At 38.4% G+C, this 26,834-nt stretch overlaps 1 protein-coding gene across 9 annotated transcripts in view; it reads left to right on the top strand.

Moving 5' to 3' along the window:
- LOC115440545 (F-actin-monooxygenase Mical) overlaps window positions 1-22,803 on the top strand; it is a 44,632-nt gene extending 21,829 nt beyond the window's left edge. Inside the window, exons 12-26 of one of the 9 annotated variants that reach the window (XM_037444133.1) lie at window positions 83-146; window positions 288-1,501; window positions 2,219-2,482; window positions 3,112-3,240; window positions 4,042-4,113; window positions 5,014-5,168; window positions 5,897-6,133; window positions 7,196-7,359; window positions 8,146-8,270; window positions 11,104-13,113; window positions 14,777-14,833; window positions 16,386-16,515; window positions 17,843-18,022; window positions 20,526-20,610; window positions 21,131-22,803. In XM_037444133.1, coding sequence (XP_037300030.1) covers window positions 83-146; window positions 288-1,501; window positions 2,219-2,482; window positions 3,112-3,240; window positions 4,042-4,113; window positions 5,014-5,168; window positions 5,897-6,133; window positions 7,196-7,359; window positions 8,146-8,270; window positions 11,104-13,113; window positions 14,777-14,833; window positions 16,386-16,515; window positions 17,843-18,022; window positions 20,526-20,610; window positions 21,131-21,170 — 4,926 coding nt within the window. In that variant the 3' untranslated portion in view covers window positions 21,171-22,803. The remainder of the gene's footprint in view (window positions 1-82; window positions 147-287; window positions 1,502-2,218; window positions 2,483-3,111; window positions 3,241-4,041; window positions 4,114-5,013; window positions 5,169-5,896; window positions 6,134-7,195; window positions 7,360-8,145; window positions 8,271-11,103; window positions 13,114-14,776; window positions 14,834-16,385; window positions 16,516-17,842; window positions 18,023-20,525; window positions 20,611-21,130) is intronic. The other 8 variants (XM_037444134.1, XM_030164900.2, XM_030164902.2 and 5 more) reach the window with 8 other exon arrangements.
- Window positions 22,804-26,834: the final 4,031 nt, after the last annotated feature.

A 26,834-nucleotide genomic window follows, 5' to 3' on the forward strand; every position in this document is an offset into this window, starting at 1 on the left:
CATTGATCGGAATACAATCACAATTTTGAGTCATAGTAATATTCATATAAAGGTGTGCATGAATCAATATATTCGATTTCAGATCAAACAGAGCCAACAGAAAGAGATAAGAAAATTGACCGACCATTCGCCTTCAGTATATTCGAGTGAGTATTAACACATAAGGAATTGTAAATATTTTATAGTTAATATTATAATGATGGAAAATACCAAATGTTACCAATTAATACTTAATGTTGTAATAATTATTACTTTTAAGTTATTAAGAAAAATATTTTTGTTTACAGACGCAGCGGATACGGAAAAGTCCCATTCAAGCGGTAGAAAAAAACGACGCGCCCTGCGCACGCCACAAGTAAGTATCGATCCGGCCGAGTATATCAGGAAAAAGATCGGCAAACTCGACCTTAACGACATCACGCAGCTCGCCAAACTCATAGAGGGGCACGACGCCGCCACCGCCGATCAACATCTGGACAAACAAAACAACCTGCAGGAACAGATCATCGCCTTACTGGACCCCGAGGAGTCGCCAGACCCGAAGGTGCTGAGGCAATCGCTTGCGCAACTTCTCTCCGGCCCGACCAAAACCCACGTTAAGCATGATCAGTCGAAACTGGCTCAGTTTTTCCAGGAAAAACCTGAGAAGCCGGTCAAGCCGCCGCGCAGGTTGAAAGGCCTCGATGCGAGCACTATAAAAATAACAGACTTTTCAGAGTTCGATGATTCAAATGATACTGATGCGACGCTTGTTGGTGTTGAGGTAAAGAAGAGCAGAGCTTCGTCTATAGAGAGTAAATTGGCAAGATCTTCGGAAAGTCCGGTTCGCGTACCTAAAGATAGGCGGCTGTCCGAAGTCCTTGAAAAACGAAGGCATTCACAAAGTCCAGATATCGTATACAAGCGGTCGAATTCCATCGGATCTTCGGAGATAGCGAACACGAGACGTATAGCTCAGCTATTCGAAGGTAACAAACGACGGCATACTCCGAGTCCGGAGTCCAGGTCCGTCCGATCAGGATCCGCTAATAACCCCGAAATGGCACTCAGATTACAAAGAATGACGGAGATAATCGAGGGTAAAAGACGGGACACGCCGAGTCCCGATAGAGCGAAACGGGAAACGATAGGTAACCCAGAACTAGCATTACGACGGCAGAAAGTGGTCGATCTCATCCAAGGCACGAAGTTGCGCCCACCCGAACCTCCACAGCGGAAGAACAGTGGAGAAATGTCATTCCGCATGCAAAGGATGTCTGATATGATGGAGAAGAAGAGCGCAGAGGCGAAACGGCCGAAGAACGTCGGTAGGAGGAAGGCGGCGAGGGAGATCATGAGGCAGCGGTTCGAGAAGAGTCTGCAGATGTTGGCAACTGAGCCGCGGATGGACTTCGCGCCGTCCGCGGACTTGGAGAACGACTACGGGCTGCAGCAGTATAGGGCTAGCGCGCCCGTGTTCGAGGAACGGGTGAAGAAACTGGAGAAGAAGTTGCAGCACTATGTGAGCCGATTGGCGTTGTGTGTTGCATGGGAATGATGCGATAGTGCCGGAACAGTGCGGCTTGCTTGGTGGCTGAATGAGGTTGCATACATAGGTAGCATATTAATTGTTTTTATTTGCCGAAGCAATGTAAATTGTAGGAAATATTTTCTCCTTCATCCATCAAGCGAACACACAACCATATAAGAAATATAATAATACGCACGGTGTGTCTTAAAACAACGAATCTTCGAGATCGACTACGATTGTCACAATCGATGTGTGTGCATGAAACTCATCGATATTGAATCGATAACTACTATATTAACGTTCACGTTTCGATATTTTGTTCCGATTTACACTGTTTTCTGACTAACATGTTTTATTTCGATAATTCTTGTGTGATAATTATTAATTTACAGCTTATACATGTAAATACATATTATAAAATAGAATAATTACTTGCCTGATGGTTATCCTCATAACGTCTGATGAACAGTAGCAAAGCCACTTTGAACTTTGAGTTATAAAGAACGTGGTACTTTACAGCGCTCGTCATTCCAAAACAAAGTTGTGTATCATAACGCGCAATAATTCTATGGCTACAATATCTTTCAAAGAGAAGTACAACTGTGCACATTTAGCCGTAGTATACTATTCCCACATATAAAAGACTGAGTCATAGCAGAACTAATAAATTTATGAAGTCAATGTGTCTAATACATTTAATACTCATAGGAGGAGGGGCGAATGGTAGGCGGAGGCACTCGAGCGGCGGGAGGGGGCGCGCGAGTAGCTCGCCTGGCCGCCGAGCTGTCGGGGTCTACCACCAACTCTTCGGCACCACGACCTTCAAAACCCAAGGACCTCATGCGCTCCGTCGGGAAGATCGAGCGCGACGACTGGAATATGAAAGAAATTGAGAGGAAGATATTGGAGAACCGACTGGGCAGGCCAGAGCCGAAGACTGCCGAGAAGGTGCCCAAGTGGGACAGGGAGCAGGTTAGTGAGATTGGAGTAGTTAAATGCAGTAAAGAAAATACCCTACCTGACATTCTATATTGCAGCATCTTAGGGCCAAAAGCGGCGGTAGCACGCATTTTTATGGCATTGAGCTTTGTGGCCCAGTCGCCAAAGTTACCTTGCTAATAAAGCGGAATGCTATGATAGGTCTATTTCTCAATTCTTACGGCAAGACAGCTTTCGTAGTGCATAAGCAACGGGGCGCTGTGATTGGATAACATTTAGATATAACTTTGCTCAATTTGGTCAGATAACTAAGCTGAACAAAAAAAACAAACCATAAAAAAGCTATGAAATTGTCGTCACTGCGTTCGAGACCGCTGTTTATTCTCATAGTATTGTTTAAGAATACCGGTGTAAGGCTGCGAGCTTCTAGAATGACTAAGTCTTGAACTCACTAAAATGAAACAGAAACAAGAAAGGTAGAAGGGTTTTTTATACTTATACCACTCAATGACTAATGTCTAACGCCATGTCCCACTACAAACAGGTGTCACATAATACAGGACAATAAAAATACCGCATAACACTGCACTGCTCATAACAAATAACGACTGCATAGTCCATATATTTTGAATATTTTGGATTTATTATTACTTTTTTAACAGTTCTTAGGACGTCAAAGGAGGCTAAAGGAAGGCGAGGGGAGCGAGAAATGGGTAGAAATCGACGAAACTCTGCACAAGCTAGACCAAAAACTGCGCGACTCTGGCCGTCCCGACCACGGGACGAAGAAGGTATTCACTATTGTATAATCCCCTTATTCGTAGACGTTTTTTAGAAGACATTAGGCCCAACGGCACTGAGAAACAGAAATAGGGCCGATGTGATTGGTTAACATTGAGATATAACAATATTAGCCAATCACAACGGCCCTATGTCTACGCACTGCAAAGGCTGCCATGCCGTCAGCACTGAGAAACAGACTTATTATTACACCTTTGTTCCGTCCTAAGATAAAAAACGTCTATGAATAAAGTCTTCAAAGGAATATGGTCAATACCTCCCTATCGTCATTTTTTATATCGTGGAACTTATTGCGAAGTAAAATACGTCACGTAGAGTGAAAGTGATACTGGCACAGCAAAATGATCTCTGCACCTGATGGTAAGTGGAGTGTGGTTTTAATAGAATGTCGACTGATAAGAGGTGATCCTCTCAGCACGCGACACAATTATGCCGGCCTGTTGGAACCAGATATACACAGGCTGATCCCGAACGCGATACACTTGCGTGGGCCACTATGGCGGGTTTTAACATTTTGTACAGTAGTCGTTTTTTTATAGCTTTTGGTACTACCACTAAATTCTGCATAAGGATTTATAATGGATGCGATTTGTATTAATTTATATTTGCCCAGTATTACCCAACAAAGGTTTAAAGTCTGTCATGGATCTACTACTGAAGATGTCTTGTATATCCTATGTCAATACTGATACAATTTGAATACTGCTTGGTTTAATTATAACATTTAAAAATACGTCGGGGATATCTCCTAATCAATTCAAACAAAGTAAAAGGATCAATTATGTTTTCAGGTAGCTAATTTAGCAACGAAATTTGTTAAGAAAGACGAACCAGAAGCGGCGAAGAATCAACCGAAAGAAGAGGTAAGCTTTATAAAATGTATTAATATTTTTTGCGTTTTTAATTACTTTAAAAGTGTTTTTATCTACTATTTATGAATGCATTTGATACTTTTTAAAAGTTATTTATTTACTTATTGTGAACAAATTGGAACGAAACCTTTGTTATTTTGTATCTGTAATAATGTTGAATCGCTTTTAAAATGAGTTGTAATTTAAGGGGCCCTATCGACGGATTATAGGAGCGAATTCGTGTTTTTGCAGTAACGGACGTTTTAATCGAAGGACAGCTTTGATAGCCGTATAGATAAAAGAGTAAAAAACCTTTTTACTTGTCATGTAGGTAAAAAGGTTTTTTTACTCTTTTATCTATACGGCTATCAAAGCTGTCCTTCGCTTAGACAACTATTCCGTCATACATATTTGTTGCGTAACATTAACCCTCTACTCAAAGCGAGTAACGGAAGCTCTCAGAAGGAATAAAATTTATTCGTTTTTACATTTTTCATTGATGCTTCGCTCCTATTGGTCATAGCGTGATTAACCTATAGCCTTTCTCGGTTTGTTAGCTTTATTTAATATGACGTTTCACATTGACATTGACAACTTAACATCTAACTTAGTGATGCCACTCGAAATATTGATATATTACAGAAATAAATGTCACAACACCTCTTGTTGCATTTTCTATGGGATTAAAAACCCTTATTTTTTAAATACAAAACATTGACATTCACTTTATTTGAAAATTATGGTGATGTAAAAATGGGGTCAAATACCATATGATATAACATAAATAATAGGGATTAGAAAGATCAGACTAACGTTTACCTTGGGGCCGTATCTGCGATACTGACCTAAGCCCAAACCTGCCGAGAAAAATAAATAATAAGTTTTAAGCCAAAACCTGTGTGTCTGGTCAAGATGAAGAAGAGTTGGCGCGGTCCGTCGTCGACTGGCATGCAGTGCGCGGCGTGTGGCACGCGCGTGTTCGCCGCGGAGGGCGTGGCGGCCGACGGGCTGCACCTGCACCGCGCCTGCTTCCGCTGCGCCGTCTGCAAGACCGTGCTGCGACCGGGGTACGTTACAGCTCAGGGCCCTTATTCTGTATGATAGTGTAAACGCGTAACGCGGCCGTGTCATGTTATCTTCGAGAAATGTGCGTGGAATGGTATTCTGTAAGCCAAATTTTTATAGTCCTAAACATGATGCGTTGTGTTACGCGCTTGTTACGCACTGTTAAAATAACGTGCGGGATAGAGAATAAGGCCCCAGTTAATATGCCGACCTTAGACTTTGCCACTGAAAAATTTACAGACTGATCCATTTTTCATAATTGTCAGTCGTCAGGGTGTTTATTCCCTATGCCACATGAGATAACACACTGCAAACGTGTAACGTCATAAGTCGTAACAAATTCTAAACACAAACACTCTTCATAAAAGCGCCACTATGTGTAATTGAATAAGTTACTTCATAAAATTTGCAAGAAACTGTATGAGCCTATAAAATTTGAGGGTTGCCCTCGATTTCTCCAGGATCCAATCATCAGATCTTGACTTTGTAACTATGGGACCACTTCAGGAGCATCTCCTTTCAGACATAAAAAGATGGCGGAGAAATCGTGTAACAGACACACAAAAAAAAACACAGTCGAATTGAGAATCTCCTCCTTTTTTGAAAAATAGTAGTATGTATGCCATACGACAGGTAGTCTACGCTTAATATATTGCTACGATGTGTTTATGCGTTCAGAAATTTTTCAACTTTGTGATGAGTTACAATTTTATTAACTTTCGAATTACAGGAACTACACAATGGAGCGTTACGGCAGCCGACTGGTCTGCTTACGTCACTCGGGCGCGAACGTGCCTGACTCGGCGACGCTGACCACGCCCACTCCTGCGCGTGCGCACGTGCCCACCTCCACACCGGAGCGCATCAGCCTTGAGCTCTCCGACAGCGGTGCTAGAGAGATTGATGAAGATGAATGGACGGATAGAAACTTCTTGGCCTCTGAGACGTCAGGCGCTGGCGGGCTGAGGTATGAGTATGACGATGTATTAATCTTAGATCTAGTCTTAACAAATTTCTACTCGGATTGTTTTACTGGACGTCTGATGTTGAGGCTTTCGTACCGATGAATGCTTAGCATCCGCCATTGGAAATAATTCTCACTTTACCGAAAAGTTTTGTCGCTAACAGTCGACAGACATCAGTGGGGAATCTAAGTAAGACTCGCAATATTATCTTTACTGAAACTACAATAAAGCAGATTTTCCTGGTTTGTATGATGACCAAACCGAGATAGACTGGACTGACTTAACATATCAGCAGGATGTAAAGAAATAAAATAAAATGCTTTATTCATCACGTAGATACATAGTTGCAGCTATGATAGGTCAAAGTACATAAGAATATTTAATTGTTTCTTAGATAAAGTCGCTTATATATAAACTAAAGAGAATTTATATTCGACATAAAATAAATTAAAGTCTAAAAAGTAAACAAAGATGCCAGCTCGGGATGGCACAAAAGAAGAAATAATCTCAATAAAGATAAAGGGAGGAACGCGTCGCGATCCTCACCGGTGAGGATGATAAAAGCCTTAACCTAGCTAACCTAGCAGCCTTTCACTAGCTACCTAAGCAATGACTACCCGAAGAAGAAAGGCAGAAAGAACCTCCGGGCTTTTATTGTCATCAATTGTGTATTGAATCTGTTGTATTTTTTTTACAAGTCTTTAGTATGCATAGTCTTATTAATTATATAAGCTAGTACACGCACATCACCGTAAAAGTGGGGCGAAATAAAAGTATTTAACAAATACTCAAATTAACAGATTAACAGTTATAACTTTTCATGGAGCCGATATAACTTCGGATACTTTTGGAGCCAGTCCATGGGCAGCGCGGGTGAACCTATGTGTGAAATTTATTAACGGGCCACTGGATGTAAAAAAGCAATAACTAATAAAAATCATTCGTGCCTTTAATTGTATCAAATAGTAAAACTGGAAATTCCAATGGTATTCGACGTCACAAAAGACCAAATTCTTTCTGGATCGTTTATAGCTAAAGAAGCACTATACGTCACGTGTCCACAGTGACGAGGAAGAGTCCAGCTCTGAAGAGTACACGGACGCGGGGGACTCTGAGGGCGAGGCGGAGCGGTCACCCGAGCCGCAGTGCATCGCCGCCCCGCGCCCGCACCACGCGGACCTCTACTTCAGCGATGACTCCTTCGGATACGACGACTACTCAGACGATGGTAAGTGTTGCATTTATTGCAGACTTAGATAATGGACTGAGCCATTTAACTATTTAAAACCATTTATTTTTCTATACACACATAAATACAACAAAAAAAAAGAAAATAACACAATTAACAATACTAGGCACACAACGAATTCCTTGCATGATGTGTGTTAGAAGGGATACCAGGTCCTGAGCTCAGTATACGCTGTTAAACAGCACTGATTTTCACTTGTACCCCACTATTATCATAGTTTAGTTGAGCCAGTTTTTTTAAAGAGGCAGTGAGTTTGCGCGCATTTTTTTGTATTAATATCTAATGCCAACGTTTCAAATATTTTGTAATCAATATAAATTTTATCGTTGGATAGAAATACGAAACTCAAAGGCTCTTTTATTTTTTTGTTTTTATCAATAATCATTTATTTATTGAAAGCAATAATTTCTGATCTCCGTACAGTTGAGCCAAATCAACTTATCTAACATAATATCCTGAGATAGCGAGCATCTTACATAAGCCGACTTATACACTACACAACTCCTGTACTGCTACATAATAAAAAATTATGGCAAGTAGCCTTAAAGACAGGTTAAACTATAGTTCTTAGGAACACAACGATGTGCATTTATTAACGTAAGCAGTTAGCTACTACTCGTTACGGACACTGTGGATGTCTCATCATATTTAGTTATATATAACACGTTTACTACGTGTACAAACGACGGGACGGCCCGGTATGATAAACACAAATATAACCACACTATGAAATCAATAGTATCAAAAAAAAATCATGATGCGCAGGCGCGGAGTCGTCTGGTAACGAGTCGTGTTCGCGCATGCGCGCGGCCCGCGAGGCGCGCCGGCTCGAGGTGCCCGCCGACAGCTGCGTGCCGCCGGACGGGCGAGCGCCCACCGACAGCAGCGAGGTACCGCGCTGCGCCGTCGCCTAGCGCCATCTACCGTCGGGGGGAGGTGCGCCGCGGAACGCGCCCGCCCCGCCCCGCCTCCTCTCATATCACGTGCACTTATACCGACTAGAATCTAGAACATACAAGTGAACTTTTTTTATAGGCAACGAAACGCATTTTTGTGTGATGTGTATCGATTTCAAGGTCAGACTCTTTATTTGGGATTTTTAACGTGTTTCGTTCAGGGTTGGAATTTTTCGAGTATCTCAAATAGTAATTGTAAAACAAAGCTAAGATGGTATATTTTTACTGAATATCTTATTTTTTTATTCTGAAACAGGAAAGAATCTCGCATCACGAACGTAGCATCCCTCGTCTATAGTATGAATAATACCGATTCGTTATATCTTAAACTTCAGTAAATACACTCATATCTTATGCAGGAGCCGACAATGTAAATTCCAAAGACTTAAAAATTGGCTGTTGAGAGATGTATATAAAAAGCATACTACTTCTCCGACATCTTTTTTTATAATATTCTATTGTACTATTCTCTTGCCTATCTTATAATAGGATAATAGGCTGGGGTGTCATTCTGCATGCGTTATCATCACGCTAGATAACCAGGGGCGGCGGCAGGAGGCGTGGTAAGAGTGTAGTTTGCCCACACTAACTTCCGTCTTCCGAGGCTTATTGTTTTATTATGAACATAAACATAAGATAACGTTAAAATGCTTTAGCTATCGAAAATGTAATTTAAAATTAAAATTTACTGATTTTCTATGCAGTATTGAAATAATTCTAGATATTTATTTTTTGTGTTTATTTAGTATTTAGTAATTGGCAACATGCAGGATAGATTAGGCACGTCTTGTGGCTTGTGAACGGCATAGTGTCCGCACGAAGTCACGTCTTGGAATATCTCATTAATTATCGATACTTACGTCCGCAGCCAGGTTTTTTTTTATAAAAGAATAATCCTCATTAATAAATCATAAATCGGCTTATCTTTTAGATAAAGAACCAAACTTGTCAAATTAAATATATACTTACCACTATAGTAAAAACAACGTAGCAAATATCAAAAGAACTCAAAAGGCCCCCCTTGTTATCCCCGGTCCCAACCCACAAGAGGTACCTAACAGTTGTACCCTAACTATAGTGACTTAATAGCTTAAGGTAAAACATAGAAAGCAATCAACATACGTTTCGATAAGACAGTAAGCTGAATAATTTCGATGGCGCTTTTTGTATGTTTATGTCACATATCACTATATTATATACAACACACACATGGACGCCGTGGCCATATACTGTTTTATATATAGTTGTGAAACCTGCTATTTGTCACCGAATTTCTTTTTGAAACGTAGACTATCTGCGAGGTATGAAACTAGATATGTTGACAGAGATAAATGATCTGGCCATGGTGAAATTTTTTCCACTTCAGATGTGTACGAATGATATTTACTACACTATGTGTCATTTTCATTTTTCGTTTTCTTTCTTACATTGTCTTGTAAATTAAAAGGAATATATTTTTTTTTTCCTTAGAAAGTATATTCCTTATGTTTAACTATGTGGAGTAAATGAAAAGATAAAAACGTTAGATGGTCTGTATTTTAAAGAGTGTTGGTGAAAACGTTACTTTGAATTGCTATATCTTCTGTTAGCAACAGTATCGGGCTACGGCGTATATACTATCACATTTAAAACATAGCTTATAACATGTATCTATATGTATATATACGCACATTGTTAAGTATATGTAATGTATGTAAATAATATGTCAGTGTTGTTTTGTGACAGTTTTCGTATGATCATAAACCATGCATGATTTTGATATTTCTCGACCAAATGCTGAAACATCACTTAAAGTCAAGCCGCAGATAACTTAAAAAAAAAGTAGTAAATAACGCGGATTATTACACCTTAATAGTCTTTTTATTTCAATATTTGTAACAGTACGTAAAAATTGACTGAACTTGGTAAACTTGTCCCACATGAAATAAAACAAATATCAATACAATACCCTTCAATTCACATAAAATCAATACATGTATATTTCGTTATATATACTGGGGTCGTGTGCCCTTTTCTATAAATTATCTCGTGGAATATCCTTTATTCTCTAAGGACCCGTATCGTTTATTAGTCTATATTATTTCTCTATATTTTATAGTCTATTAGAAATTGGAACAGAACTGAGAGTCGTATATTACACTTTAGAAAAGAATTGGAAGAGATCAGTTATGATTAAGTATTCATCTTTATATATAATATCAATATAAATGAATGTACTGTTTGATACATACATTAAATCCAACGGTAAAAAAAATTATATAAAAAAAATAAAACCGGTCAATACAAGTCTACATTTAATTTTGAACGCATTATAAGTTATCGATATATGAAATTTTAATCGATATAATTTTTTTTGTTTATTTATTGACTTAATCCCGCGCCACCGACTCTTCAGTGCTGATCTTATTTTTATTGTCGTATATGTCTATAAAAATATATAATTTTTAAAAAATCTATATGTGCCGTCCCGTACCGTGCCATCTAGTGTCCAAGACGGTAAGTTAGTGTGGCAAGTTGTTGCGCACCTACCTTCAGACATATATTTTATTGTAGCTAATGTATGCTAATAATTGTTTGAGTGATTATTTCGCTTAAATACGTGACGACGTTTTACTGTATGCGAATTCTTTGTATGAAAAAAGGCACGAAATTGTAAATACTGAAAAGCTTACTGTAAAGTGTCTGTCACGTCTGAATCTCGTTTGTAATTGCCGCGGAGTGATGGATTAACTTTGTGGTTTGTTTTAAATTGCAACTACTAACACAGGTGGAGTCTGAAGAGGAAAGCGAGTCGAGTAGCGAGGAAGTGTCTTCAGCCACGGAGGTCTCCACCGATAGCGAGTTTGCGCGCGAGGAGTGTGCCCCCGCGCCCGCGCCCTCCCCTCCCGCCATCCTCGTGACCGAGGCGCCGCCCCCCGCGCCCCCGCCCCCGCACGATTATCCCCTCTCCCGCACGCGCTCCGCAGGCGGCCTGGCCACCAAACGAGCGTTGGAACTCAAACGAAAATATCTATTAGGTGAACCCTCGCCCCCCGCCGTCCGCAAGTCGGATTCAACGTCGCAGATAGACACCAAGTTCGAAGCATTCCGCTCCACTATCACCGAATTCCAAAAGCTGCTGCATCCGGCGCCGGCGCCCGCGGCGCAGCAGCCCCAGAAGTCAGTGGTCACGTTCCAAGTGGCCGAGGAGAAGAAACCACAACCGATGCCGGACATCATCAAAAATCTGTGTAACGACGCGCCGGTAGATCTCCTCACTAAAGGCGATTCGCCGCTCTGCAAGGATTGGAGAACGGACCCCGTGAAGGAGGAACAAAAGGACCCTGACTTGGAGTCAGATTCTTTATCTGATGATTCCTCGCACACGGAGACTGGGCCCAATCAGCCGGTGCCACGAGTCGAGGTGCACGATGAAGGCGGCGAACTGATTCAACTGGACAGTTTGATGATAGTGAATAGCACGGAAGACAACGACAAAGCTTCCGGGACTGCGACGGCTACGGGGCCCACGGTCATCGCCGCCGCGGACTCGGAGTCTTCGGAGTCTTGTCGCGACGCCACAACTCTAGCTCTGACAGAGACGGAGCTGTCAGACTGGGCGGCCGAGGGGGCCGTGCTAGACGACTGCGGCTTCGACGATAGAGAAGAACGGAAAAGGAGCAAGAACCCGCGGTCGCTCAGCGGACCCAAGTTGATACACGACGCGAAGAACTTGTCGACAATATGTTCGCACGTGTGCGGCCGCACTAGCCCAACTGAACCGGTGCTCTACTCTAACGCGCTTGAACATTTCGAATTCGCCGACGAAGGCGACCCGGACCCTTCGCTAGAGAACCCCATTACACCAAAGAACCAGGGCTACATGGAACTGGTGGAGGACGAGTACTATTCCCCGAACAACGACCGCTCGATGAACTTCATAGAGAAGAGTTATTCAGAAACAGTTTTCAAGCCCGCTAGCCAAGACGTTAGCGTTCATCAAGAGGACACGGATGATACCGAACAGAAGTCAGAAGCGCAGTGCGATTTAAAATCACCGCAACTTTTGACCTCGATTGACAACGAACCGAGCGAGTCGACGAGTGAGAAGCGCTCTTCCGACAGCACCAATAATGCAACCAACGCCGACATTGGCCATCTGAGCTTATCGGAGACGTCTCCGCCGCTCGATAAAACCGAAAAAGTGTTCGTAGACGAAATATCCCCACCTCTAGTTACCGAGACGCCTAAAGCCGCGCAAGTGCCGCCGTCGATACCGTTCACGTGTTCGATGCGGCTGTACGCGCCAGCGATCTGTCGGTCGGCGAGTGAGACCTTCCACCGGTCGACCTCGCCCAACACCGACTCGCCGACGCGCAGTGGCGACGCGTCCTTGTCACTGCACATGAGCTCCGGCTCCGTGTCGCCCATCAGTCCGGTGCTCGTCAAAGATACTGTCGACAAAGTGCAGGAGATCAAGAGGGAAAGGGAGGAGCAGACGGAGTTGGTGAGGAGACTGGTGCTGGAGCGGTTAGGTAGCGGGCCGCGGCAGGGGCGCAAATCGTCGCGGCGGACACGCGCCTCACCGTGCAGTAACGTGCCGCCGCCGGTGCCCCCGCCGCCGGTGATGGTCGCCTCGCCGCCGCCTCCACCCCCGCCTCGCCCCGCGCTCCCCGCGATGCCTCTGCAGGTCACGCCCTCGTTCTCGGACCCCGAGCTGGCACGGGAAAGGCGACGGAAGAGCATCATGAAGAGCATAACAAATTACCTGAACAGACGGCTCGGACCGCGGCATAAGGTAAGCACAATACTTTTGAACCTTTGGAAATAATGGTATAGTAGACATCAGTGAGGAATGTGTGGAAAAGGTAATATTGAGTAAACACAAGACACACTAACCTAAAAGTTTAGTTCAGTTTTAATGCAGAAATCTATAAACCTGTTTTCGATAAAGTTTAATTGCTATTCGGAAAATTAAAGATTACCCAGATTCATAGAGTTTTTAAAGTAGAAAAGTCTATGCAGGTTTTTTTTAGTTCGTATTTAAACAAAACGATTATTTATATAAAATGTGTTTCAAATAATAACGAGTAAGTTATATTTGCTTAACAGGTAGGTTTCGAAACTATGTTCTGTGCAAAAAATCTGATACTTTCTTTTCATAAACATATCATAGAATGACAGTGAGCATGGCTCAACACTTCCATACAAATGTGTCTTACTAAATGCAAGTATCAAGAACGTTTTGGCCGTGTCTACACATGAGCGAATTCGCGTGGTAGTCTTCCGAACCCTTCGAAGTTAAAATATATAACACCAAACTAACTACCGTTTTCAAAACGATCCTAATCCTTTTTTCCGATCCGTTTCGGAATTTTACCAATCAGAACAAACTTTTTTTACATGCTTACAAATGACTTATTCTGATTGCTTTGCTCGGGATCGGCCACATAAAATTGCCACATAAGGAGTATACCTAAAATGGCGTTCAATTCACCGCCTGTCATATCAGGGAAAAAAAAATTTTGACCAGAGAATTAAAGCACTACGTTGAAGATTGTCGAACTGTAGTCGCTTTATTAATATAGTCTATCATATCATATCTATACTGAAGTGATTTTACGAATGTACTATCACTGACATAAGTGTTGAACAAATTCAAAACTTCAAAAAGTGCTATCACTTGTGTCCTAACCAAAAAAAATCTTCACAAAAATAAAATTAAGCGACTTTATTCATACAAAGAAATAAACACGTATCAATTAAACTGAACGTGTATAGGCGATTTTAAGTTTCGCATTTGTTCAACTAGTTTTGTCGTTGATTGTACGTAGTTGGATCGATGAAGTTTGCGAAGGTACCGCGCGATCATGCGTCTAGTGTGGGCACGGCTTTAACTACCAATATCTACATACGAACCATTTTTATATCAGACATATTAATCTTGCACATTCATTTCATATGCAAGATTTTACACAAATGTCAACCTACATTGAAAATTTTTTAGTTATTTAATTTGTGATCGCAAGAGTTAATTCCGGTCAGAAAGACAAAATGTGTGTGGGTTGACACCAGCATAAAAATAACTATACATCTTGTATATAATTTCACAAGTACGTAAGTGAGAAACGTGTGTATATTTTTGTAAAAAAAAAGGTAGTATTTTGGGATTGGTGACATTAACAAAACGGTGTCCGGGAATTGGCAACCATATAAACAAAAAATATTGACTTAGTTTAACAATTTTAATTGCCCAATAAATTCAAAACTATACGGTTTCTCAGTCAAAATTTTTGTGATCTAAATTGATTTTTTTCTATACTTTATCCCAGAAGAAAAAAATTATAATGTCATTGGCTTTTGTTTAATCAATATCGGGTCGCACGATGCGCCGCCAATTCGCAAAACAAAAATTCCGTAGACGAGGACACCGGTAGCATTAACCCTGGTTGAATTTACAGTGGTATTCGGAGCCGGAGCTGTCGTGGCAAGTAAGCGAAACATTACGTACATGTATTGTGAGTGGCATGCATCATATTACGCGGCACTATCTCGCATGACACCATCATTCTGTACTGTTCTTTACTTGTTTGTGTCTTGCATTGTTGAATGTTTTTTTTCTTGCTTTTCGATGTTTTTTTTATTAGGCTTTTGTTTATCAAAATGTGTGATTTTATTGTGGCTGTTAGAAATCCAAGGTATAATTTGCAATAAAACATCGATAATGATGTTGATTAAGTTCTGACAAAGTGGTTATAGATTCTAAGAATACAAAAAAATATATATACTTTGCAAGCTGGCTATAACGTTCGTTCGTTCGTATTTAAATTGCAATTAATTCGGCCTTTGTTATCTTTTACTATGTGTTTTAAAAAAAAGTGTACGGCAACTAATTTGGCATATTCTTGTTATATTATATTTGCAGGAATAGGAATTTTCATACAATAAAATATCCAACATTTTAAGTGATACCAGTAAACATTGTACTTATTTATGTCTGTAACTAAAACCGATGTGAACAACATTTATTTATAAGATGGTTTGCTCATTATAAATATTTTTATAAAATAAATAAACTATAAAATGTCAATATCATTTCATTTTCGTATGATATTTGTTACCAAAACGCCAATATATGTAGTTGCTGTAGGCTATTTTTCTCTTTTTTAGGCTTATTTCTGCGTGTTTGGATCGCCTTTGCATTTTTATTTTCTATCCCTCTTATTCATAGAAGTTATTTATCAAAGGACGGAGTATTGCTATAACAAGTCTGTTTCTCAACTTTGTTTATCTGACGGCTTGCTGTTCGTTCAGCTTTGTTTGTCTGACAGCCAACTAGATTAAAGTTGTATCTCAATATTAGCCAATCACAACGGCCCTATGTCTACGCACTGCGAAGGCTGTCATTCCGTCAGCACTGAGAAACAGATTTGTTATCACAGCGATACTCCGTCCCTAGATACACAACGTTTATGAATAAGGCGATAAATCGCTATACATGTCTTGTGACTGGCTTTATTTGTTAATATTATCGCTTCTCAGCGAGCATGTCTATGCTTTTGTAGGCCTCTTATTCCCTATGCTGGTTGTAGGTAGTTGCGAACAAATATTTAATGTTCTATGATAGTTAAAATTGAAAACGTCTGGTAACGGTTTTCCATTATGCGACTAATATTTTAGCTGCTAACAGTTTAAGATGGTTACTGTACCATTTATGTACACATTTTGTTTAAAATTTCATTGTAAAATTTTATTTTTATCCTGAACTATTAATTTACCTCAAATATGAAATTAACGTTCTAAAATGTTTGAAAGTTCGATAATAAAAATATAATTTGTGTAATCTCCCTCTGTGTCTAACTATACTGCGCGTTCACACTAACCATTGCGTGCAACTACCTACCTGCAATCAATACTTCGCCAGAACTCCTACTGCGCATGACCTATTTATAAATGTATTCGAAAAAGTAGTAACAAAAAAAATATTTTTTTTTTTTACAAGTCTTTGGTATTTCCGATATTGTTGGTCGAAATTCGGTGCAGTTGTTTATGGCTCCTTTGGGTGTTCAGGCGCCGCAGCGGATCTCCAACGCGCACAAGTCGACGGGGGCGCTGCAATCGGAGCCGCCCCCCGTCCCGCCGCCCCCGGCCGGTTACTGCTTGCCCAACGAACAGAGGTCGCCGCCGCCACGGTTACCTGGTCAGTCAAGTTTAATTATACTCCCTTGATAAATAAATTTAACTCTCTTATAGTGCATAAGAAATGGATGCGGTATTTTTACTGTTTTGTTTAGTAAATTTTCGTTTTTCGGAGTAATGCCTGGGGAATTTAATTGTAACTAGAGAGGAATGAAGTTGCCAGGGGAAGCGTCTTTATTATACAAGGTAAAATTTGAATAATAACAATATATGTTTAGAATATTGTTATAGAAAGACTGGATATATTTTACGCACGCTTTGCATCTAAAATCCCGTGTAATACGAACGGTGATCGCTTATCGACCGATTCATTGGGGACGTGGCATCTTTGTATTTCACAGACATTTTTTAAGATATTATGTACAATCGACAATTGGCCAATTGTACAATGGCTAGTGAAAGAACTCACTTATAGAACGTAATAAGTTAATATTGCATTAATATTATAATATTTCTTTTTGTTATCAGAAAAAAATTACATACACATTGAATATAAACAAAATAATAATAATTTGAAACAATATTATAAAAGTAATTTAATCTAATATTAACGATTAGTTTGTGCGTTTGCCACTAATTGAAAACTTCATACCATCATGTGTCGTAGTTACGCTGCTAGTGACGTACAAAATGCCCGCTTCCATCAACATGATCATATCATGCTTCTCTGAGAGTATGATGTCCGCAAATCATTAACGAAATGCATGTCTTTAACAAGGTATTATGTTGTAATTTGTGCGCATGTGCTAGACACCTTTCGATATAAAGGGAGGTAGCATCGCCTCTTTGAAAGTGAACATATTGTACTAGCGTCTTTTGCATCAATCAGCAGGTGACTAGCCACTGCGCGCTTATTAAACATCTGTTTATGAAAATTTCACGATTCATTTGTGATATCAATTCATGTGCCAATACCTCTCATACGTTCCAACCTTTACCGTTGTATATGTTTGTAATAATTATCAAGAGTTTTGTTGTGCTGAGTTAAGTGTCATTTACTGTTATATTAATTAAGGTAAACATTTTTTTATTATTACAGACGTAAACAAAGTTATTTAGGTAAGGCCTTTAAGCCTCATTTAGGCGGAACTATAATCGTCTTTTGAATATTTGTCATAAGACCCGTATACGTCGACGCGGCCAAGACTTGTCTAGACATTGCGCATGATCACACGTGGTAACTGTTTAAGTAATAATTGTGTAGGATTACTTTTTGATACCAATAATTCTATCTAAACGAGGCTTAAGTGTGTAGGTTGATATGTCAGTTAGGAGGTATTGTCACCTGATCATATTCATGTACGGTACTAAACGTGCGGCGGCGCTAGCGTCGTCGAGTGCGTGCGACGTGGACGAGCGCGACGCGATGCAGCTGTGGTTCGAGGCGCGTTGGGCGCGGCTAGTGGCGCAGCGACGCGCGCGGGACATGTCGTGCGACGTGTCGCGTGACGAGCCTGTCGCGCGCCGCCTCGCCCGCCTCGAGCGGAGGCTCACCAGACCGCTCTCTGGTAATACATTCACTTAGGCCTCTCTCTGGTTTCAGCGTCGACTTTTCTTTAAATGGGGCCTTAAATAACGTACCTATCTACAATCGTTAACGCTAATAGAAAACAGAAAATATGTGAGAATGACATAGACTTATCGCTACGTTGTCATTCCCGTACATTTTTAAATTTCTATTAGCGTTATCGAATGTAGAAAGGCATATTGTCTAAAGCCCATTATTCACTTAGGTACTGCCGTTTTCAATAAATGATCACAATCATTTTTTCCGATCCATCGCGAAAACGGACCAATAAAGCCAAAGTATTTTTGACGTGCTCACAAACAACTTATTTTTATTGGTTTATTTTTGGGATCGGATCTAAGATTAAGATTGAGATCGTTTATTTAAAACTGCCGTTAATTTGTATAAGGTATTGGTGTCAGCGTCAGTTTCTCTTCACTTTTACACTATACCTTTGTTATGACAGATATTTATGGGCAACGATGATCACTTACCGATAATGGGATCATATGTCCCACTTTGTTTGTTCCTTATGTAAACTCCTTTGCTTTTTCTATCAGACTATAGAAGGATCACGCTCTGCTGAGTCTTAATTTTTTTTTATGCTGCGTATCTGTTTTATGGCAGGTGTATAGCTGGAGGGGGTGTCTGTGTATAAACCTTTTTCTATTCCTGTTTTAGCACAATCTAAATAAACCAATTCTTATGTCTGTCGCGGCTGCGGTTTTCTGGGTTGGACTTGGTATTCTATTTGGTTCTTGGATTTATCATTTCAGATTCAATTTCTGGAGTATATATTCGAAATAAAAAAAAAAACCTAGCCCCCTTAGAACGTGATAAAAACACAAAACAAACATCCGTTTCATTTTATTGTGATTGGTCGAGAGATCAGTACGTCTCAAGCGTAAGTTGACCAATCAAAGTTAAACGACACGAACCTTTGTGTCGTGTTTGTTACACCGCATTCTAGAAGGACTGTGTTCTTTATGGCAACCATATTTTTAAATTTATATTTTTAATTTCTCTGCAATTGTCGTGACTAGTTCCTTGTTGGTCGTGGTCTCTTATATTCTGGGTTTATCGCGTTCTGGACTTCATAATGTTGTATAAGTTATTTTCAACTTCTAAATTTTATGTTAGTTTTAATTGACAAGGTGTTTTGTTAACATATTTTTCCTTTTTAATTCTGACATTATTTTTAGTTTGAAACTTAAACAATCTTTATATATTTGGTTTATATTTAATGGCATCTAGACGTGGTAAGCCTAAACCCTAAGTAGAGGAGACCTGTGAAGCAAGGGGCAGTATATAATACAGGGTTTGTATTACTACACGCTGCAGTGTGTCAGTCAATGTCAAACCATTTTCATCGTTAATCCCATCACTTATGATACGTTTTACATAACAGCATGCGACATCACATACAAGCATATGCAATCATCAGTCCGTTCACATGACAGGCTTTGGACATCGCGTCGTCTGTATTGATTTTTACAAAACATTAGACTGAACTTTAGCTTGTTAACTTAGAGAATAAATTAGTTTTGTGTATTGGGGTAAATAATGATGAGGGGATAATACGGACAAGACTTATATTGGAATAATGAAACGAGCTAATTAAAATTATTGATGTATACTTCGATTTAACGGTGAAGGAAAACACCGTAAGAAATTCTTCATAAGAACGAAATTCTTCATAACACCACGCACGCTAGAAGAGGCACGCGCCTCTCGATAGAAGAGGGCGGTATTAACACAGCACTATTATTAATTAGTAAAACATTCGACTATTAATTTATGTTAATAATTAAAAATACTTATTAATTCGGTTGATATATCTTTGTAGTGATTTCAATGTGAGTTTGTCCCTCCGTATATTCTTCATATTTTTACCCCATGCGACATACAGGTCGAATGCTTGTCATCTGAATGGGATTCAAAATTAATATCGTAGCATGCTGTCACTGCACACATTCACAAAGTATTTGGTTATTTTTTTTCAGATACAGTTAAAAGCTAGCAGTATTTATAGCAGCGCGTACCATTTTATTTTTATTTTTTTTACTTTGTTTATAGCATTTAGGGCCTGTTTCACAACTTCTGGGTGAATTATACTCGTCACATAAATGTATAAGCTTTCCATATATGTCAAACTGTAGCCTTTCCTTCCAAATAAATGGTATACGCATTAGCTGTTCAATACAATAGTATAGTGAATAACTGTTAATTAAAATTTACTTGAAGCTTGTGTAATATCCTCCTTTATAATAGGTTATAAATACACATTTTGCGCTATTTATCTTCAAAAGGGTAAGCAGATGAGTGGGTAATTTACTTTTTGCCATGTGCGTTTTGACAATAATGTTATAAGGGCGAGCCTAGCGCCGTAGTAGGCAAAAATTCCAGATCCAGAGTGATATTGTGTAGAAATATTTAATATCTATATTATGTTGGGGAATTAAAAAATTATATATATTGAATTGAGTTTGTGTTGTGTATTACAGCGGAGCAGCAAGCGGCGACCGTCGCAGAGCTAGTCCAGGTCTCGGCGCAGCGTGAAGCGCACCAAGCACTCATGGCAGCTGACAGGTACGAAGTAGACCTTAGCCTTTCGTGATAAAAGATTCGGATAGCTGTCAAGTCAGCTATACGATTGAAAAATCGATAGCACCCACGTAAATATTATAAATGTTTATTAAAATAATAATACTCATTAAAATGAGTCTCCTATAAAATTATACTTTTTGGTTTACGACTTTTGAGTCCTCGAAATATGAAAATCTTGGTGCTGTTGAACGACGTCGTAATAAAACTGGCTAACAGCGTAGATTGCGGAATAAATGTGTATTATTTTTATATTTTAAATATTCTTAGGTCATAATAACATATTTTACCCGACTACGGCTAAGAAGGAAAGGTAATGATTTTAACATCTTACGTATGTATCTAGTGGCTTGGTTTTGAGTAATAGTGTTCATCGATTCGTCTTTATTGTGGCTTATATTATTTTAATTTTTCTAAATATTTTTTAAAATTAATGTAAAGATTTTTTCTATGGACATGCGTGATTTATAGAACTCGGATTATTATAATTAGTAAATTTGCCCAGCAGGCGACGCAGCGCCGCGGGCGGCGGCGTCGGGGACTAACTGCCCCTCACGACCTGTGAACCTGCGATCGGTGTACAACCCCAGCGAGGCGTCACGCGCGGAACACTATCGGCTTGCAACTGGTTTCAAGAAACGATCTCAATCTCAATCTGTTTCTGGTTGGTTCATTATTGAGATAGATCGAAAAAGAGTTTGGGATCGTTTATTGAAAATGGCGGTTAGTTGTAATACGTTTCGGATGTGTCCTCCGTGCTCACGTTCAATGGCTTGCAACGGTAGCAATAAAATGTCGACTTGTGTGTTTGCGATGCTGTTGTGAGACGCCACGTGGTTGTCTCGTAACCATGTCTAATGAAGGGCAAAGATGTATATTATTGTTTTTGTTTTATTTATGTAGGTATATGTTTATTTTTTTTTAACAAAAACTAATGTGTAGAGGACATTTGACTATAGATATATAAAAAATATATATATATCAGAATTGAAACATATACTTCACGTAATGGTTAATTATTATTTTTTATTTAATATCGTGACTGAATTTCAAATGACTTATCTTTAGGTTTCATTGGATGATTAAACAGTAATATTATGTAAGTATTAATTTTGAGCACGTGTTTTATGTTGGGATCAAAGGTTTTTCTTTTTATTATTTTGACGAATTTTTAAGACGAATATATTTAAGTAGTAAGTTTTATCTTGAGCAATATAATATTCAATAATATGGGACTTGTATTACGTTCAACAATGCTCCGTTCAATAATTTTAATTACACAGTATATTTTATAAAATTAATTTCCCGTTATGTAAATTTGCAGTGCTTTTATATTTATTATTTAACAAATTGTTTTATTTTTAACTTAGTGACCAAATTGTTTTTTAACCTTCGCGTACAAATCGTCTTCGGCGGGAAACCGGACCCCGGAGCGAGACGATAAAAATATTACTAAAACTTATGATAAAGATAAAGAACAAAAAAAAAACTTGTTTATTTTTAAGCGAATTTTTTTATTTAAATTTTTAATATATTTTATTTTTATGACATTAACTGAGACATATTTTTTGACCAAAAAACATTGACACAATATTTATTATTCCAAAACATAAAAATAATGACAAATAATAAAAACATAAAAGCAATGACTAAAGCACTTTGTCCGTCATCGCATGTTTATGAGACAGATTTATGTATGACGCCACAACCCTTCAAGCAATCTTGAGCCGTAAAAGTATTGGGTAATATACACAAGGCTATTTTTATTATGAATGTTATTTCCTTAGTGTATAGATATGTAGATTTACGCGATTCGAGTGCAGTCGGGGCATTGTTTATCATAGATTTATAAAAAATAAATAATTAAAAAAAAAATTGCACGCTTTACCTACGTTGAATACTTTGCTGATTGGAAAGTGTGTTTTGTACCGCGGAGTAATGCGTTTATCTTGACAATTTAGTGTTTGTTATAAAGTAGTGATAACACACCATAATGGCCTTTCAAATAGTAAATGACACTTATAAGTGACACGCGGTAACACATGTTCAAATTTAATTGATTACAAACGGCGGGTGAAAGTGTAATTGAGTAAGCGACATCATTGCGACATTAAATTTCATAAATATTTAAAATCAACACTTTTTTCTATGCTTTTTAAACTAGTTATTTTAAAAAAAGAAATGTCGTTTAAGGTGGTAGCTCAAGGTCCATTTTCATACATTTTGTTTCGGCTTTAATCTGGGTAACTAAACAAGTATTGGCAAGTAAAGAATTTAAATTCACGTCTAGTTAGTGATTAGTTCTCGCAGTTGAAGAAAAACGTAAAATAATTAATAATCATGGATATTTCGGCCTTTAAAATTTAATATGACGAAATTTTAAAGGCAGAAATATCCATGATTATTAATTATTTTTACATTTTTCTTTCAACTGCGAGAACTAATCACTAACTAGACGTGAATTTAAATTCTTTACTTGCCAATACTTGTTTAGTTACCCAGATTAAAGCCGAAACAAAATGTATGAAAATGGACCTTGAGCTACCACCTTAAGTCATTTTAGTTAAACGACATTTTTATTCGACACTAAATTTCATAAAAAATTAAAATCAACACCTTTTTCTATGCTTTTTTAAACTAGTTAATTAAAACAAATTTTGTTTAAGTCAATTAGCCTTTTAACCGTCGACAATAAGACTAATATTTGATTGGAAATATATCAAAATATTTATATTGGCTATGTAAATGCGATAACTATGTTTGTTTGAGGTGTTATGATGACAAAAAAAAAAAAAAACAATAGCGTGCTATCAATAAGTAAATATGCTTGAGGTGTACGTTTATTAGGGACTCGTGACGTAATCGTTTAAGGTGTGACGTCAGAGTATGTTAAAGTTGCGTCAACATCGGTTTGAAGTGTATCACATAAGGTCCATATGACCCAAGCGTGCATGACGAGGGTAATCATTGTTCCTTATAAGTGACATCGACTTTCAAGCTTTAATAAGTCCTCAAAATAGATTTATATATACCTACAGCACATTAAAGAAGCTTCGATATACAGGGTGCGACATGGTAGATGGATCAAGCGAAGCAGGTCGAAATGAGCAACGGTTTAACCCCCTATATACATTAATCGATTTTTGTAACCCCCTATATATGTTGGTCGATTTTTGTGACCCCCTATATATGTTAGTCGAGTTTTGTCATTTTTTTATGAATGTCTGCTATGAAAGTATAAAACAAAATTTCGTAAGTAAACTTGAAGTATTCGGTCTTCGGCCATATTTATTTTTACTCAAATAAGAGTAATAATTGGATTTTCGAATGTTCATAATAGATAGAATTAGTGTTTTGATAATTTGGATTTTTTTTACGTACAATATAAGTAAAAAAAAATACGTATTGAATTTTTTTACCTCGGTGCATCTATCATGTAACACCCTGTATTTAAACGTGGAACGCATTACGGTCCGACACAAATAGGTAGCGACGTGAAAGCTTTACAAGATTAATTTTAGTCAAGAGAATACATATTTATATTTAAAATCGAGGTCTGGTACCTAAGGACGGCGGGTGGCGGGGTTCCGAGGCAACGTTACGGACAACTCATTCACAGATTAGAATATACGTACATATGAAGCACGTAGATATAGCATTCTATAATTAATATTACATAATTCCAATCCTTTCTATACTAAGCCCAGTGCCAATTTGTTGTGTCGATTGGCGAGGGATAATTATTTCTCGTCACTCGACTATTGAACGCCACTCCACTTATAATCATGTGTAGAAGGATCATTATACCGTGCACCTTAAAAAAAAATCCGGTTCTGTCCATCTGTAACATTGTCACAAAACCTCGGACCCGTCCGCGGTGACTGTGCTAGATATGCCAAATGTCTAACCTAATTATATATTTTTAATATAAGTATATATTATGTATGTGTAAATGTATAAATGTAATAATTGTATAGGTCGGTTAATTAAAGCTGGCACGTTCTGTACCCACACTAATATAATTTTACACGTGTTTAAAAATATTCATATTATAATTTAAGGAATAGATTCATCATAAATTTATCGACTTTCAGCCTTTTTCAATAAACGATCCGAATCTACTTAAATACAAATCCGAGAACGAACCAATCAAAATAATTCATTAGTAAGAAAGCCAAAAAATTTAGGTGGATCGAAAAATGGATCATTTATTGAAAATGGCGGTTTGTTGCGTTGTCATGGCAGTATGTTTATGCATGCGGTCCTGTTGTATGCCCTAGCTTTATATAATCGACCTATATACTGGCGGGCTGCCGTGTAAGTCCTACAGATACTATCTAGGTGTTTGTCGTGTTTTGACCTCCGCGTGGGAATTAGTTGCGCTTTTGCCTATACCATAGAATAGCATATTATCACTGAATCTAAACAGACAGTGAATAGCTATAACAGACTAAGACCAGGCTATTGTGTAGGGTCATACGTCTCAATTTTCATTGTCAACCTCGGCTGATATTTTGTGAATAAATTTAAGGATAATGGGGCCTAACTCCTACAAATATCGGACACGGCGCTCAGTCAGTCTTAGTTACGCGTAATTATAAATATACGCTGTCTCACTCGTACTAAGGCCTTAATACCTTTGCCACGCTCTCAACACTTAACACGCGGTTTGAGCAGAATATTGTATTTTAATCGAGATACTAAAATTGCATTAAATCATACAGTGTCCATGGAATTCGTACAGATCGCTTTAACTAAAGATTTACAAATTGCTAAAGATAGTATAATACATACTTATTATACTCACTTTGTACATAACGGGCATATGATCACGCCAAATAGAATTGAAACTAGTATCAAAGTACAACAGATTTTTACGTGTTCCACGGACGCTGTGTTCTCAGTTTTGATAAACTATTTCGAATTATTAATGCAATACGTAAATGATTGACAAAAAAAAAATCGCATATCAGTATCGCTTGCGAGCCTCGCTTTCTGTCCAGTATGTAAATTGTTAGTTCGTAAGTTATTTGACTGTATGCTAACTGCCGGACTGTGGCGTACTTTCCGTCGCGTATTTGGTGCGTAATTTCCGCGAAATTTTGTATTGTGGACGGGTGTTTGCGTAGTATGACGAAATTTTTATTTTTTGCGATAAATTTTAACGATAAATTAATGAGGAGTTGAAGTCGACGTGCGTTTTAATTTTTGGCAGCTATTTTTGTAGCTACAGTATGATTGTCGAGTGAATTTTTTGCAAGTTATAATAAAATACATTGCGCGTTTTATGCGGAAATTCCGTGACGCAAATTACGTCGAATATAGTTCAGTTATGTTGATGCTAAAGGCAATGGCAGTTTTGATAGCTCAGATATTGGTTATGAAAATAGATTGAGATATGTGGGTAATATTTTTTCTTATTCGTCACATTACTTGGGCACATTTTATTGAAGAATAACAAATAATGTTTTATATGTTAAAATTGTATACAATTATAGTGATCATGTTTTAAAAACAATAAAATTATTTTTTGAATATCAAACTTTTAAACAAACCAAAACTGGTTTTGAAATTCGTTATATTTAAAAAATATATTGTAGAATATTTTATTATTCAAATTGGTACAATATTTGCGAATGACTTTTATACAAGAACATTTGACACGGGCGGTCAAAATTGTCTGCCTTCAGTGTCGGAGTTCTATATTTTTGTAACGGAACGTTCAAGTTATTGGCTAGGTAATGGACGCAAATGTGATATGCTGCATAATTAAAATGTACCTTTTTTTCTTCTAGAAATATATTAGAAGACTACGCTATAAATATACCGTGTTTCAAGAACACTCGACTGAAAACTGGGTCAGTGGTTTTCAGGCAAATTTTTGACATCACACAGTATGTCATTGTTGTTATGCAGTGTTCCACATTAGCGGTAACTGTAGGAGTAAATTTATAGTTAAACGTGTCGGCGTTAACTTGGACGCTGTGTGGAACGTTCAGTTGCGCATGCGCATAAAATAACTTGTTTTTCTTTTATACTAGCCAACAAATTATTTGAGCACACTACGGTATGATGCGAACCAATTGTATGTTAGCGAAGCTATAGTTACGTAAAAAAAACCCACCAAGCGGTAGCGTGCTCAAGTTATTTGTCGGCTATTGTACACAACGGCAGCTAATAGTTTGCGATATCAATCAATCGTAGAGATT

This window comes from Manduca sexta, chromosome 27 (assembly GCF_014839805.1).
Source record: "Manduca sexta isolate Smith_Timp_Sample1 chromosome 27, JHU_Msex_v1.0, whole genome shotgun sequence".
Classification (NCBI taxonomy): domain Eukaryota; kingdom Metazoa; phylum Arthropoda; class Insecta; order Lepidoptera; family Sphingidae; genus Manduca; species Manduca sexta.